Below are 17,450 nucleotides of genomic sequence, written 5' to 3' on the forward strand. Positions count from 1 at the left end.
CCTTGACTTCATGCCATCAAGAGTCGTGCTTGAGAAGCGATACAGGGTGGTGCTGCCAGAGGCTCAACTGTGGACAAACTCAGAAAATGAGCGCGGCAAACACTGTTGACGCATTTTCCAGGACCGAGCATGGCTACGGCACTCGGGTCTACGTGGAATCCAGCGGGGCAAAACTACACTTTAATCTTGGAATGCATGCATCTGTGTCTCAGGCGGAGGTGTATGCTGTTCAGGAACCGATGAACTCTGTTGTGGAAAACAGATGGAGAGACAGATCTATATGTGTCTGCAGCGACAGACAGGCTGCGCCCATGGCAGCCACAATTACACAGCACCCCCACAGTCAGTTTAATATGACCTACTTTATGGAGTAAAAAGGCTACTACGCAAAACATTATTGTAACACGAACAAAATTTTAAGTTTAGAACTATCCATTACATTTTCAGGACATACAAATGTATTTCTCTTACCATTCGATTCAAACTCGACTTCGGTCATAGGTCTATTTCTTTTATACTTAAAGTGATTTATCTATGCCAATTTTTTGTTACCCTTCCGAGCATATTATGTGGTCCGAGTGTCTCTAACGCCACCAGCATGTTGGCGTAGACCAACAACAAACTCGTACAAAAAATTCGGTCAATTGAGTAGCTATTAATAAGCTAATAATTGTACTCGTATAACACCGACCTTCAGTTGGAATTAAGACGTATTACTGGCACAAGAACAACAACAACAACGGACGTAGCAACATCAAACTCCTCTTAACGTTATGAAAAGACACGATTTGTCCATTGTCATCGAGTTCGCTTACAGCGGTGATACTATATCTGCAGTTCAATTGTTTGGACTTCAATAGATTCGAGCTTGTGCATTAATGATTTAAACGTTTATATTGACGAAAATATTAGTATGTTGCTAAATATTTTTGGTTCCGGTTTTGTACCATGCATGCCCTATAGCGAACAATGACGAAAATACGTGCTTTTGTACTTGGCCAAGGGCTGCTGTCAACAGCATTCTTCGAAGCTTTTAGGATACTTTTATGATTTTACAACAACATCGTAATAATAATATAGCATCTTTTATTATTTATTTCTCAAAAGTTTTTTCACAATAGCAACTGTTATTGTTTATTTATTTTTTACAGACATAAATTCATGCCATTAAATACCAGATCAGATCAACTTAAATATAATATGTTTTTTATAAAATAAGTCGCTTTCGTGAAATATTTAAATGTATGTATATAAAAATATGAACCTAAGTGTCAACTCCTTAATTCCTCGACACATATTTCTTACTCTAATCTTACAGATATACTGTGTTATAATGTAGCAATAAATTGTTGTATTATATATATATAATTGGCGCGTAACCAATATATATATAAGTGGCGCGTACACCCTTTTTGGGTGTTTGGCCGAACTCCTCCTCTTACTTGTGGTGTGCGTCTTGATGTTGTTCCACAAAATGGAGGGACCTACAGTTTTAAGCCGACTCCGAACGCAGATATTTTTATGAGGAGCTTTTTCATGGCAGAAATACACTCGAAGGTTTGCCATTGCCTGCCGAGTGGCGACCGCTATTGGAAAACTGTTTTTCTTAATTTTGGTGTTTCACCGAGATTCGAACCGACGTTCTCTCTGTGAATTGCGAATGGTAGCCTTTGTATTAGTGTTTTTCAAATTTATATTAGCTTTTTTATTGTAATTAGATGAATCCTTTGGTAGGAAAAGATTCACATTCAAATTTTTTTTATCGTTTTCATGTTTATTCCAAAAAATAATCATGTCTCATTGTTAATGGTATTCTAGTTTTATCTTTAGTATAACTAACAAATTTCATATTCATTATTTTGCATTTTTGTGTTCTGATTTATTAAGGAGAAACATCGCAGGAAAACATGCGACATGAAATTCCTCAAATAACTTATTCCCCCCAATCATTTTTTGTGCTTTGCACAGAATGTGCCTCCGTCGTATTACTTTCGGGACTATGTAGTGGCTCGCAATCATCAATGAATTCAACGTGTGTGAATGGAAAATGCCCCTTTTTGCCCTTTAGCTCCCCCTCCCATTGACCATTTATGTTAGTTTTGGTTACTTTAATTACGTCGTCAATCTCCAGTTTTAATGCTGTTTTGTCATAAGCGTTGGGTACACGTGCCTGTTTCACGCGAGCATAGGCTGGTAGCTTTCGCTTTAAAATTTATCAAAAGAGATTATATAAAATCAAGTAACTATTAGTGTTAATTGTAAAATACATACATGTAGGTCGGACTTTTTAAGAGAATTGCTTAACTGGTGGCAATTTGCAGTAATTAAAGATTCTGTGGCATCACTTTTGCAGGTGGCATTCGCCAGAAGTGGAGAACGAAGACTATTACTAGGCCCCAAAGGGTTACCACAGTTACTTATACTCGACAGGGGTCGATCAATGCAATTATCATCTGTATTTTCCTCGCACTAATTTAATATAAAAAAGTAAATTAAGAAATGGTATTAAAGTAGAATTCATTCGTAGTTATAAGGTATTTTTGTATAAAAATTAGGAAAACTCACTCTTTGAACATAAGGTACAGGTATTTGACCAATTTGCCCTTGCTGATTTTTTGCTGTCCACCACTGATCCTCGTCTTTACGGATAACAGTCAAGATCTCGCCACGTCTGAATGGTAGATCGTCTTGATCCTTATTAAAAATAAGATATTTTATATAATTGGAATAAATAAGAAATTCATATTAAAAAAAACGTTTCTGCTTACACTGCCGTCAAAGTCGAATTTGCCAACAACTTTTTCTGGCTTCTTTGAAGCAGGGCGTCGAAGTGGCGTCGTGTCAAGGTAATGTAGCGTATAAAAAGTTAAAAGTTTTGGTAAATTTTCGAATAGCTGATCACCTATTCTATAGAAAATTTGATCCTGTTGTTGTATCTTGTTTATAATATAGTTGCTAACCTTAGTGTCCTCTCTACAAATAATAAAACCACAAGCTCGAACATAAGTTGGTAAAATACTATATAATGTTGGAAAGCCGTTATACCCTACATCACAATGAAATAATTTTTCCTTAAGAGATCATATACTCAAATTTAATACTCGTGTTGATCTAACAAGCAAGGTTTTATTTCTAATATTTTAATTCATAAATTGAATAATGTTTTCCGGTTTTTGAAAATCAGAATTCAAATACCGATTTTATCTATATGTATTATCGAAAGTACGAAAATGCAGATTCAACTGAAATCTAAACCGTTGTAGGGTATACACATATTTTCAGAACAAAGAACTAAATTAATAATAAAGCACGCACCTTACACATAACACATAATCACCTGCGATGGAGTTACTATCACGTACTAGAAATACACCACGATCACGTTCATTCATTAACACTTCGGTAGCATCCTGGCGAGACATTGTGCCGAAATACCAGCTGAAAGAGATTAATACTTACAATATAGAGTATTTTTAGTTGTAAGAAGTTGTTTAAGTTTAAGACAATTATTTAGACATTCATTACAAAATTTTATCAATATTCAATATCTTCCAGTTCAATCAATAATTTTTTTTTCGTTTTGTCATGTCGGCTTATTTTTGTCATGAAAAAGCTCTTCATAAAAACCATCTACCGGTCGAAGGAGGCATAAAACTGAAGGTATCTCCTATTGTGGAAAACATGAAGACGCACACTGCAAATAGGAGGAGGAACTCGGCCAAAACACCCAAAGGTAGTAAGCGCCAATTGGAATGAAAGGTAGATAGCGCAGAATACACGTGCTATCGACTCCTCTGGTTATGTGTTATTAGTAAAATCTTAATAAAACTTAATGGAGGTGGGGTAAAAGTGGTCGCGTACGCTGATGATGTGGTGTTAAAGGCATCAGGACTATGTCCCAATATGATCAGTGGAATCATTCAAAAGGTGTTAGGCGAGCTTAGCTCTTGGGCTACAGGCTGTGGCCTAAGTTTAAACGCGCGTTAAACAGAACTCATGCTATTTACGGACAGATATAAGGTACCAATTTTTACTCTACCAAATATTAACGGACAAACCCTCTCTCTTTCAACCAGTGCAAAGTACTTAGAGGTAATTCAGAACTCCAAACTTAGCTGGAAATTAAACATTGAAGAACGGGTAAAGAAAGCAGAAATCGCTTTATATGCCTGTATGCTTCAACATTACGGTTGTATAAGGCGGTTATACGACCAATTTTATAGTTTGGTGGAAAGCTCTAGAGAGAAAATACAACATTAAATTACTTGGCAGAATATAAAGATCAGCCTGTGCAATAACAGTAGGTGCAATCAGAGCATGTCATAGGAGGCCCTGAACGCTCTGACACATGTTGTTCCGGTAGATCTACACATCAAGAAGATGGCAACAATGAGTGAATTTAGGTTAAATGAAGCGGGTCGCTGGAAGGAAAAGGCTCATGGCCATGCCAGTCTATTACTGCGACAAACCTCGAAGAGGACTGGCTACATAGTCCCGACGGCAACATTCAATAGAAATTGTGTCACTCTCTTTCCATCTAGGAAAGAATGGAATAAGGGATTCTCACTAAACCACTTCGACACTACAGTCTATACAGATGACAGTAAAATGGATTGTGGTGTTGGAGGTGGTATATATTCTCATAGATTTAAAATTTAAAGATCTCTGCGTCTCCCTAATGCTTGCAGTGCCTTTCAGGCGGAAGTACTAGCAATTTGGGAAGCTTGTAGGATACTAATCGCAGCTCCCTCTGTTAAGCGCAATATCGCTATTATTTCGGATAGCCAAGCTGCAATCCAGGTACTGGGTTCGGTTACAACAACCTCTAAGGTGGTGGAACAAAGCAGGACTAGCCTTACCACCTTGAGCGAAAACCATAAAGTTACCTAAATCTGGGTGCGGGACATAGGAGCATTGAAAGTAATAAAAAAACAGATGAACTGGCAAGAAGGGGATCTGCCACGAATAACGCTCTTGAAGAATCGGTATTCACACCACTAGGTGCAATCAAGAGTGCAATTTCCCTAAAACACCTCCGAATCGCAGATTGTAGATACCGACGAATTGCAAAATTAGCAGAAAGTTATGGCCCACTTACAATCTTAAGCAATCGTCAACATTGATAAACATGAAACGACGGGACGACTGGAGACTAACGGCAGTCATAACTGGCTTTTGGCCTGTGGGAGAACAAGCAGCCAAAATGCCATACCTCACAACATATACTGTCACAGTTGTAAAAAACCGGAGAAAAAGGAAACAATCTTCTATTTCCTCTGCGTATGCCCTGCCCCATGGAAGGACAGAATGGGTAAACCGCTGCTCGAGAGTCTGGAACAGCCATTCCCATGGCAGCAGGTTCTACGTTACCGTAATGACTCTGGTTTTTCCCGACCAAGAGCTGCCTCCCCAGTAAACTAGCCCTGTCTAGTTTACCGTATCCTACCCCAACCAGGGTCGGCTACAATGTGTACAGAAAGGACCGCGAGCGAGACAACGGTGGTGGCTTAGCGTTCATAGTCCACCATTCAGTGCAGTATCGTCTTATCGATGAAGGCATCGACCGCAGAGACAGCACCTTAGAACGTCAAGGTATAGCTGTTCGGTCAGGCGATGCCGAGCTCGAAATATATAATATTTACGTACCCCCTGTCACCTGCTGCCCGGCAGGATATCTCCTTGATATTGGTGCGCTCATCAGGGGTGACTTTAACGCGCATCACGATCTTTGGCATTCAAGCCTGCCAAATGATCGTAGGGGACAGCTATTGGCAGAGCAGATAGACGATTCGACGTTCAGCACTGTAAACGACGACGCTACACTTGTTGATGGCCCCCTGAACCTCATCAACGAGTCGAAATCATCAAAAGCCATTGGCCCTGACGGATTAAACGCGCTGATGCTGAAGGATCTGGGACCCCTGGGAGTAGGATTCCTCACAAAGGTCTTCAATCTGTCCCTGGCCACTCTCATCATCCCTGACAAGTGGAAAGCAGGGAGAGTGGTCCCACTACTGAAACCTGGGAAACCCGAAAACCCAGGGGAGTCTTATCGTCCGATAACTCTCCTTTCCCCAGTAGTGAAGACACTTGAAGCCCTCTTACTCCCACTCTACACGAAACACCTGGCCCCAGCCCCACATCACCACAGATTCCGACGAGTGCACAGCACCACCACTGCACTCACCGCGATAAACGCCCAGATAAATCGCGGGCTTAACCAAAACCGCCCCTGCGAGAGGACTGTCCTAGTAGCGTTGGACCTGAAGAAGGCTTTCGATACAGTCAGCCATTCCACGCTACTAGATGACATTTATCAGTTGACACTCCCGCCAGGGCTGAAGAGGTGGTCCGCAAACTATCTGAGCGGTCGGCACTCGTCAGTGATATTTCGAGATCAAACTTCAAAGCAGAGACAGATTAAGCAAGGTGTACCGCAGGGTGGTGTCCTTTCTCTCTTGCTGTTCAACTTCTACATCTCGAAGCTCCCCCAACCACCAGCGGGAGCTTCCCTGATCTCATACGCTGACGACTGCACGATAATGGCGTCGGGCAATCACATCGATGGCCTGTGTTCCAAAGTGAACAACTACCTCACCGACCTTTCTCGCTTTTTCACTGCGAGGAATTTCCAACTTTCCCACACCAAGTCCACGGCGACCCTCTTTACCACCTGGACAAAGGAGGTCAAGCTGTCCCTTAAGGTAAAAGTCGATGACACACCAATTCCGACGGTAAATAGCCCCAAAATTTTGGGTGTAACCTTTGACAGCTTGCTCTCCTTCTCTGCGCACACAACCGCAATTGCCACTAAAGTCCAAAATCGCAACAAGGTCCTCAAATCGCTCACCGGCAGCACTAGGGGCAAAGACAAAGTCGGTTCTACGTTACCGAAACGACCCGGATTTATATCCGGCCAAGGACTGTCACTCCAGCAGCATTCCCCATATGTAAGTATGGGGAATGTTTATGCTGCTACAACAACAACAACAAAGAACTGTTGCATTCGACATTTAAGGCAATTGGCCTGCCGGTTCTAAACTATGCTGCGCCTGTCTGGTCGCCTGGAACTAGTGATTCGCAGTAGACAAAGCTACAGACATGTCAAAATACCGCCATTCGGACAGCGACCGGCTGCCACCTGATGTCCCCGATTTAACATCTACATAACGAGGCACAAATGTTCCCAGTAGCGGAGCGCAACAAAATGCTCGGCAAGCGGTTTCTGCTAGGGTGTGACCGTAGGCCTCACCCATGCAGACACCTGCTCGAGCCTGAGCCACCTCCCAGGCACATCAGGAGGCATTTCCCCAACTATGCGGACGAGATCTCAGACAAAACAAATAGACAGTTACTGGATCGGACAGTGTACAAACAGGCCATAAACGGCATTCATCGGGAGACTCTCACCACCTTCTTAACTCCCGACCCCCGAATGCCGTTATCGGAGTCCAACCACCACCAATCGCAGACGAAGAGCTCCAACTTCTCCGAGAGTCCCGCGTAACCTTGGCAAAATTACGTTCTGGATATTGTAGCAGCTTAAACTCCTACCTGTCCAGAATCGACTCCGACATACTAACTATATGCCCCATTAAACCCACTCATCTAACTCCCCTCTCCCAACCCGTCGAAACAGCTAGTTTCCTGGGCCTACCGTTAGATGAGCTAGACGAAGACGACCGGTGATTACGATACACTGACAGGGCAAAGGTACTGCTACAACAAAAAAAACAAGTGGCTGACAGTGTGGAAAGACTTCTTTAGGTCTTTAGCGCTACTAGAACAGTCCTCTCGCAGGGGCGGTTTTGGTTAAGCCCGCGGCTGATCTGGGTGTCTATGGCGGTGAGTACTGTGGTGGTGGGAAAGGGGGTGTTCAAGAGTTTTCACTACTGTTGAGAGGACAGTTATCGACTGATAAGAATCCTTGCGGTTAGCGGTTTCTGTAGTGGGACCACTCTCCCTGATTTCCAATTGTAAGGAATTACGAGAATGGCCATAGACATATTGAAAACCCTTGTGAGGTACCCTACTCCCAATGGACCCATGTTTTTCGGCATCAGCATGTTAAGTCCATCAGGGCCAATGGCTTTGGATGATTTCATTTTGTTAATGGCCCTCTCAACCTCATTACTGGAGAAAGCAAGCAGCGCATTGCTGTTAGAAAATTTGTGCAACCGTCTGGTGGCACGACGCTTGGATCTGTCGGCCGGAGGGTGCAATATGAATTTCAGACTAAAGTAATGCAACGAAATACAACCGTTGAAGCTGATATCCAGCTTGTCGTTGTGCTTCGTCAGGTTTGACAGGACCCGCCTTGTGTGAATAGCTCTTCTGTAAGCTGACGCAATTCCTCGTAGAATTTTCAGGCGTTATTCCTATTGGCCAGCATCTCAAACTACTCGTACTCACGTATTTCGGCCTCTTCCTTTCTTAGCTACCGGTAGCGATCGCACATGCTCGCGCTGAGCCCGGCCGCAGCTTGGCTCTATAGGCAGCATTCTTGCATAACATGATCGATCTGGTTCGATCAGGAGACAGCCACGTAGCTTGGTGTATCTTCTTATGCTGGAATTTGGGGCTGTAGACTATCATGTTTCGGGCCCCGGACAAGTCAATCAGCCTCTGTCCGTTACCGCACGTTGCGTTGTGCTGGGTGATTTTTTTGACAGTCGCTCTAAAAATTCCCTCCTTGCCCAAACTCGCGTTGAAGTCGCCTAAGGACGATTTTTATGCCGTGGCGGAGACAGCGCTCAGAAACGCTCCAGGAACTCTCTTCCGTTGGGGCGTGGGCGCAAATGATCGAAATGTTGAAAAATCTCGCTTTGATGTGGATTATTGCGAGACGCACGTAGACTAGAGTGAACGACAGTACTTCGCGACGTTTTTCCTGGCCAAGGACTGCCGCTCCAGTAAACTAACCCTGTCTAGTGTGCCGTATCTCACCCCTCATCTATCGTCACAGGAGCAATCGTACGCAGCAAGTTTGCTCCAAATACTTCCCTTCAGGGCTGATATCGAAAACAACCCTGGACCAGAAGTATTCTACTCCTGCATCTGCCACAAACGGCTCCACCTGGGTTAGGTGTAACAAGTGCATCACCCGTTGCACCTTCTGAAGACCTGCTCATACCGCTCCCTTAGGGAGCAGTTCACACGGTATGTGGCCAAGTGTTGCTCCCGCCATCAGGCCTCAACGGCTGTCCCGTCAAATGTGCTAGCACTGCAAACTGCCGCCACAAATCAAACCTTAACGGTTAGGAGCCCATCGGTGCAACACAACTCCCTCTCAGACCCACAAATCTCATGCTCCAACCGTAGTGCGGCGACAAATCAGGAGCTCTTGGTCCGCAACACAGTCTGTTTCGCGGGTCAGACCAGGCTTCTGCGGAACCTGACATCAGTCAAGTGTAATTCGCACACCCAGCGTTACGACAATACTCCCGAGAAGCTTCAAGCTCCTTCAAATTAACTGCAACGAACTCATGAGCAAGATAGATGAGATAGTCGCCTTCATGAGCCGACATGGAATCACAATAGCTGCGGTCTAACAGATAAAACTCCACGGTAGCTACTGACTGATTACTAGGGCGGACTACAACGTGCACAGAAAGAATCGCAAGCGAGACAGCGGTGGAGGCCTAGCGTTTATAGTACCACACAGTGCAGTATCGTCTTATTGACATAGGCATCGACCTCAGGGACAACACCTTAGAATCTCAAGGTATAGCTGTCTGGTCGGGCGATGCCATGCTCGAAATATTTCACATATATATACCCCCTGTCACCTGTTGCGCGGCAGCATATCACCCTGATATAGGCCCGCTCACCAGAGGTGAAAACCCATTGGTAATAAGTGACTTTAATGAGCATCACGATTTTCGGCATTCAACCCCACCAAACGATCATAGAGGACATCACCTGTCAGAGCAGATAGACGACTCGACATTCAACACAGTAAACGACGATTCCCCAACCAGGGTAGGGGTCAATTGCAGCAGCTTGCCTGACATAACAATTGCTAGCGCTGGTCTGATAAATGCTATCGCTGGCTACCTAGGCTATCGCTTGCATCAGACCACTTGCCCATTATCAACTCGATTGAAAGACCTGGTGACTTTGTTTCTGCGGATCACCGGTCATATAGATCCAAGCGTCATGCAACCAGACGGTTGCACAAACTTCCGAACAAGAGTGCGCCGCTTGCTTTCTCCAGTAATGAGGTTCAGGGGGCCATCAACAAAACAAAAGCATCAACAACCATTGGCCCTGAAAGACATAACATGCTGATGCTGTAAAACCTGCGTCCATTGAGAGCAGGGTCTCTCAGATGGGTTTTCAACCTGTCTATGGCCACTCCCATTAACTGTCCTTTCCCCAGTAGTGAGGACTCTTGAAGACCACACGCTCCATCTCTACACGAAACATCTGACCCAGCCACACATCAGTACCCCCACAGTACTCAACGCCATGAACAGCCAGATCAACCGCGGGTCTAACAAAAACCGCCCCTGCGAGAGGCCTGTTCTAGTAGCGCTAAAGATCTAAAGAAGGCTTTCGACTCTGTCGGTGACTCCTCGCTACTAGATGACATTGTACAGTCGACACTCCAGCCAGGGCTGAGGTGGTGCGCGAACTATCGAGTTGTCGACACTCGTCGGTAATATTTAGAGACGAAATCTTGCAAGAGAGGAAGACAAAGCTTTTCTATATTACTTCTATATCTCGAAGCTACGCCATCCATCAGAGGGAGGCTCCCTTGTCTCCTACGCCGACGACAGAACGATAATGGCGTGGGGCAATGACATTGATGGCCTATGCGACGAAGTGAACGACGACCTCACCAGCCTTTCTCACTCCTTCACTGCGTGGGATCTCCAGGTTTCACCGACGAAGTCCCCGACAACCACCGGCAACTCTTTACCACCTGGACAGAGGAGGTAAAACTGCAACTCAGTGTCAAAGTCGATGACACACCAATACCGACAGTAAACAACCACAAAATCATGGGAGTTACCTTCGACAGTTCGCTCTCCTTCTCTGCGCACGCAACTCAAGTCCAAATCGCAATAAGTTTCTAAATTACGCTGCGCCTGTCTGGTCGCTTGGAACTAGTGATACGCCGAGGCACAGATGCTCCCTGTAAAGGAGCACAAAAACTGCTCAGCAAGCAATTTCTGATAGGGTGCTGCCGCAGATGCCACCCATGCAGACACCTGCTTGAGTCTGTGCTGCTTCACTGGCACTTCAGGAGGCACCTCTTCAGTTACCTCGACGAGATCCAACACAAAAAAGATAGGCAATGTACAAACAGACTATAAATGACATTCATCGGGAGACACTTACCACCTTCTTAAGCTCCCGACCCCCGAATGCCGTTATCGCAGTCGAACCACCACCCACAGCAGACGAGGAGCTCCAGATACCTCGAGAGTCCCGCCTAGCAAGTTCTTCCGGGTCTACCGATAGATGAGCTAGACGAAAACGATCGGTGATCGATATAACACTGACAGGGATAAGTATACTGCTACAACAACAGTTCTTTGCGACAAAGTCTCTCTCACACAAAATATCCAACACGTCGCAAGGTCCTACTACTTTTTCTTGCCTTGCTCCGTCCATCGCATCTCTTGAATGGCAGTGTTGTCGGCCTATACTCTCACGAGGACATCAACCAGCCGGGCAGAGGCACCTTCCCCATTGAGGGAGCGGACATTCCAGGTGCATGCTCTGAAATCATAGTCATTAGTTCATTTTCAGGGGTCGTCATCAGTATAAAATGTTCTTATCCGATGCTTTGTACATGTTTTCATTGTGAGGATTTTTACCTGGCGGGTCCCAAACCCAGCGTACAACCAGCTATCCTGGGTTTTTTCGCATTCTCACATTAGCTCGCTCTCTAACGTGTGTTCGGAAGCTGCCCAGATGATACTTGTGCTAAGCCGAGAAATTGTGAGCTGCTTCGACCATATGTAGAAGAATCGTATTAGCCACTCCAAAGTAAATGGTAATCAGTGACTTTCCTGACTTGTGTGGACTTCTACACATGGAATCATCCTCCATCCATATCTGGAGACTATAAATCGTATATTTGTGTATAAGCTAATAATTGAATTTAAAACTCCCAAATTCCTTTACGAAAAATGAAGATTAATGAAATCTAAGACGCACCAAACACTGATTTTCGCCAAATATTCTTCCTTGTCTTCATCAGGGCTTTTGTTCATTAGTGCTGTGAGGCTCTGAAATTCAATTTCAGAATCTATCAAGTCTGCTATGAATAGACGTAACCACAAAAAGATAATTCACAATTTCTTTTCTGCAAATTGAATGTGATTGCGGTTAACTTCTTTTCTCGATTTATTTATTTACTTTTGCTCGTATTTGTATCAATCTTTAAGATCCTTGCTCTTCTACACATATCTTCAAATCTTAAAAGTAATTATAATAAACTATATTTAGACTTACTACCAGTATACGGGGTCCGGCACTCGAAATGTAACCAACTTCAGACCGCTCGCGTATCTGATGCACGAGCATCGGCTGTCTGTTAGTTGACTAAATGACAGTCTAGAGTATTGTTTACAAGCGCGCGGAAGCATTTTGCGAGAATAAACGCGAAAAAAACCAGTAATGGATTTCAAACGTATTAGTGTGATTGCATTATATTTGACTGGAAAATCACAACCAGCGATTGTTCGTGAGCTCGAGCACCTTGAAGTAAATAAAGTTTTTTTTTTATTATATCAAAAGGCGCATGATCTCACACCAAAGCAGCAACAAGTCAGACTTGAGAGAGCAAAGAGTTGCTTCGCTTGCAAGAAAGCGGTCAATTTCCGAACATTGTGTTTTCTGACGAGAAAATGTTTCAAATTGAGCAATTCGTAAACTCACAAATCCCTATCGTTTATTTTAACGACCGTTCATACAAGAATTTGAGTCATCGATTGGCCACCAGGAGGCAGCGTCCGCCACAGGTAATGGCTTGGGCCGTTATAACCGCAGATGGGTACTCCAATAATTTTAATCGAGCCTGGCGTCAAGTTAAATGCGAAATATTATCGGGAAAGTATTCTCAAAGTAGCTTTGAAGCCGTGGGCAGACAAACAGTTCGGTGGCAGACCATGAACGTTTTAACAGGACTCGGCACTGTCTCACAAAGCTAGAATGAACCAATAATGGCTAAACAACAACGTTCCGAATTTCATAACGTCCACACAATGGCTCTCAAATTCACCAGACGCGAGTCCGAGATTATTCTCTTTGGTCCATTTTGGAGAGCAAGGTCCGAACTAAAATATTCACCAGTCTCGAGGCGCTGACGAAGGCCATTGTCCGCGAGTGGGCCAAAATACCTGCAAATTACCTTTGGGTAGCTTGTGATTCGTTGCTGGATCGTCTCACATATTTTCACTTTGAATTGAATAAAAGTAATTTTCCAAACTAAATGTATGGTTGTTGTTTTTGTAGCAGCATAAACATTCCCAATACTTACATACGGGGAATGCTGCTGGAGTGACAGTCCTTTGCCGGATATAAATCCGGGTCGTTTTGGTAATGTAGAACCGACTGTCGCGGAAACGCTAAATGTATGGCCTTTTAAAAAAAATACAGTATACAGAAGTGTAACCTATTAAAAAGACTAAATGTATGGACTTTTTAATTGGTTAAAATTCGAGTGCCGGACCCTGTATACTATATTTTCTAATTGTGTCATTTATGGTGTCAATATTGAGGTCCCTGTGACATTGATATTGACGTCATTTGGTATATACCAGCCTGTTTTTGTTATTTTTCGAAGTACATATTTTAGATTTCTATTCTATATTTTCAAATGGCTGAGATTATTTAATTATATAGCACTACTTTGTTGTTAGGGCTTAGTTTTGCATTTCTAGCCAACAGCTAGAACTTGGTTTTGATTACATTTCGTTTATTTTCTATATGTCGTTTCTAATTTATTTTTTCATCTACAGTTATACCAAGATACTTTGCACTAGGATTTTTATCTCTTAAATTTATGGCCTTTTTAATTGGTTACACTTGAAGCGCCGGCCCCTGTATCTATTGTGATAGAATAAAGTTTTTTAAATTTTTGTAACTTCCATTCTGTAGATATACTATAAAAGACTTAAAAAGCTAACACCCACATATTTTAGATAAATAAATAAAGCGTGTACAGATAATGATGCAAATGGCAGCGCTTATGGTGTAGGTCCCAGAAGTTCACAACTTATGCATTGTCCACTGATTCCGAAATTGTTTCTAGAAAGCCAAGTGCCCATATCGTGTTTTTTAGGCTAATATTTTCCATACGTTTTAATGACTTGCTGAAGTTAAAATTTTTAGCACTTCTTTACAAGATCATTGTTTCTCAGGAGCCCAAATAGTTTATGGACCGCTATTAATTTACTCAATCGTATCGATCTCTTAAGTATAGTATCGATCTCTTATATACAGGGTGGGCCAAATAAGACCTGCTAATGTTAAGCACAAATAACTTTTTTTATTTTTTGACATATTTATTTTTCTCTTTTTGTAGGTTATAATTGAATTGTTGGAAATTTATTATGGAACCACCAACAACGACTACAATACGCTATTCGTTTTACACAATTAGCCACACAAATTGATTTTTTAAATAATGTTTTGATGTCGGATGAAGCGCATTTCCATTTAAATGATTATGTAAACAAACAAAACTGTAGATTGTGGGGCTCTGAAAATCCAAGGGCAACACACCAACATCAGTTGCACCCATCTAAATGTACTGTTTCTTCGAAAATGAGAATGAAACGCCGGAATCGATTTCAGGAGCTTCTTACAGAACATTGATTGAAAACTTTTTGCGGCCAATGGCGGAGCAGTATCCAAATTTGTGGTTTCAACAAGATGGAGCAACTGCGCATACTGCTAGGCAAACTATGGACCTGCTGCGTGAAATTTTTGGCGAACGTCTGATTTGCCTTGACCACCTCGTTCGCCAGATTTGCCTGCGCCCGGCTTCTTTTTATGGCGATATTTAAAAGACAAAGTATATCTTAATAAACCAGATACTATTAGACAGCTGAAGCAAAATATTCGAGACGAAATACTGATCCTGAGAATTGTGGCTGTAATGGAAAACGCGTTAAAAAGAGCCAATCTTTGTATCGAGAAAAATGGTCTACATTTGTCTGATGTAATATTTCATATATATAAAATATATTCAATGTTTAAAAACAATTAACCAAAATAAATGATTATTGCCAACGGTATTTGTGTTTAACAATAGTAGGTCTTATTTGGCCCACCCCATAGTATGAACTAGTTGCCTAGAAACAGAAAGTCAGTTCTTTGCCCTTGTTGTCCGTCTTTGGGACCCTCTATAACAAAAGATCAAAATAATCAGAAGCACACTGCGCTTTAGAAGTGAACTGCTACATTACTTTGCTGCCAATAGTTGCTAATACGTACGTATAATATACGAGGTGTGTTCAAAAAGTATCGCGAATTTTGTGTTATTTCAAAAATTATTTATTCATTCATTAATATCTATTTTGTCCCCTTCACAGTAATCGCTATGAAATATTATATAATATTAATTCACTTGTGCCAACGGTAGTTCCAATATTCGAAGCATTTCAAAAAATCATGTTTTTTTATCTTGTTCAGCTCCTCCTCCGATGCCGTCTTTATCTCGTCAATCGTAGCGTAGCGTCGTCCTTTCATGGGCCTCTTCACTTTTGGGAACAAGAAAAAGTCACAGGGGGCCAGATCTGGGGAATACGGTGGCTGTGGTATCGTTTGTGTGTTGTTTTTGGCCAAAAAGTCGCGCACACGCAACTATGTATGAGTAGAGTAGCTTCTCCGTATGACATAGTCAACATTCGGAATACATCCGCGCACTTAATTTCGTTTTTCACACAAAATTTGTTACAGGTTCTTTGATCTATCTTTTTGAATAGGTAAAGATCGAAGACGAGCCGGAACACGTGCAAGCAAAGCACCTGTCAACAATGAACTGAATATTCAAAATGGCCGACCTAGTCGGCATGAGTGAGAGACATCAATACCAACATATCGCCACAAAAAAATCCAAATTCGAATATACAAGTTAACAGCCAAGTCATCGAACTTCCCTCGCAATGAATTCACCGAGCAACCCGCGCGCAAACAATGTCGTTGAACCCGACCACATATGCAACATAAACAAAGTAATGTGAGTCGGAGCAACGGCCAGCCGTTTCCGTTATGTCGCAAGCGTTGGAATTCTGATCGAAATATGCTGAGTCGGTTTTACAGACCACACACAAACCCATGGCATGATCTTTATGTACTTATTATGTATTTAGGTTTAGATTCATGTTTCCATTTATGTACTTAGCTTTAGTCTTTTATTCACTCCTTTCTTATAATCAGTTTTGTCCAGACAATTGGTCAATAAAGAACGATTGGCTTTACTCCGGCATGCCGCCGTTAATATTTGATCTATTAATTTACACTGTTGAGCCACAAGGCCAATAGTCCAACAAGGGGACGAAGTCAAGTCTCCCAACCTAAACATCCTAAAGCTAATTGAATTAAGAAGTGGCTGAGACGTAACAGCAACACCGCCGCTGGACCAAGGCATCAATACTGCTCCAGAGGGAAGTTGAACTACATATAACTGAATGTTCGGTAAAAATTAGAAAAAGTATTTACGAAAAACTATTTTAACCCTCATCCGTTGTTGGTATGCGCGTGCATACCATTTCACTTTTTGAAACTCTGTTTAATATAGTAAATATTCATCGATTGATTTGAATTTTTGTCCAACTAAATATTTTAGCAAGTATTTCTACTACATTGAATGGCAGATGGCGTTGCGGGCTGTAAGTGCCCCAACTAAAAAACTTACATATCTGTTGTTGGTATGCGTGCGCATACCAGTGTCAAAGATAATGGGATGACTTTTTGTACCGGTACATATTTGAGTGTTCGTTAGCTTTTTTCGCATGTTTTCAGAAAATTTCTCTATCAGTACGTTCTGTTAAGTGTTAAATATTGTGTTGAGTTATTAACGGAGAATCAATCATCACTAACAATATCTTTGATATTTTACGAGAATTTTACCATTTTTTGAAGAAAATGAATCGCCGCAGTCTACGAAATCGTATTTTTGATGAAAATGAGTTGGAAAGTGAAAGTTCAGAGCTTGAGACATCGAGTGAATATGAAGAAAATGACGATGGGCGATCTGAAAAATCGAGTGACGATAGCCTTGAAAGTGATTCATCGGATATTGAACCACTGTCACAAGAAATTTTAGAAGGTAGCGCAGTAAATCTCGATATTCGCATGAATTGAAAAAATGGATTGATCGAGTATACGAAATATGGAATAAAAATTTGGATAATTTGCGATTCAGAGTCCTATTACACTCATAATGCTCAAGTTTATCTTGGCCGTGTTGCAAACACTGCTGTGGA

The 17,450-nt window shown here is 42.3% G+C and overlaps 1 protein-coding gene across 3 annotated transcripts in view; it reads right to left on the reverse strand.

The window, feature by feature from the left end:
• Nucleotides 1–1,066: 1,066 nt before the first annotated feature.
• The window catches only part of LOC129249807 (adapter molecule Crk-like), a 157,812-nt gene continuing 141,428 nt past the window's right edge, over nucleotides 1,067–17,450 (reverse strand). For all 3 annotated transcript variants that reach the window (XM_054889457.1, XM_054889456.1, XM_054889458.1), the window contains 5 exons: nucleotides 3,316–3,438; nucleotides 2,769–2,973; nucleotides 2,566–2,694; nucleotides 2,272–2,469; nucleotides 1,067–2,203 (listed from right to left, as the gene is read on the reverse strand). In XM_054889457.1, the coding sequence (XP_054745432.1) occupies nucleotides 1,934–2,203; nucleotides 2,272–2,469; nucleotides 2,566–2,694; nucleotides 2,769–2,973; nucleotides 3,316–3,438 (925 nt within the window). In that variant the 3' untranslated portion in view covers nucleotides 1,067–1,933. The remainder of the gene's footprint in view (nucleotides 2,204–2,271; nucleotides 2,470–2,565; nucleotides 2,695–2,768; nucleotides 2,974–3,315; nucleotides 3,439–17,450) is intronic.

The sequence above is a fragment of the Anastrepha obliqua genome, chromosome 6 (assembly GCF_027943255.1).
Source record: "Anastrepha obliqua isolate idAnaObli1 chromosome 6, idAnaObli1_1.0, whole genome shotgun sequence".
Lineage (NCBI taxonomy): Eukaryota > Metazoa > Arthropoda > Insecta > Diptera > Tephritidae > Anastrepha > Anastrepha obliqua.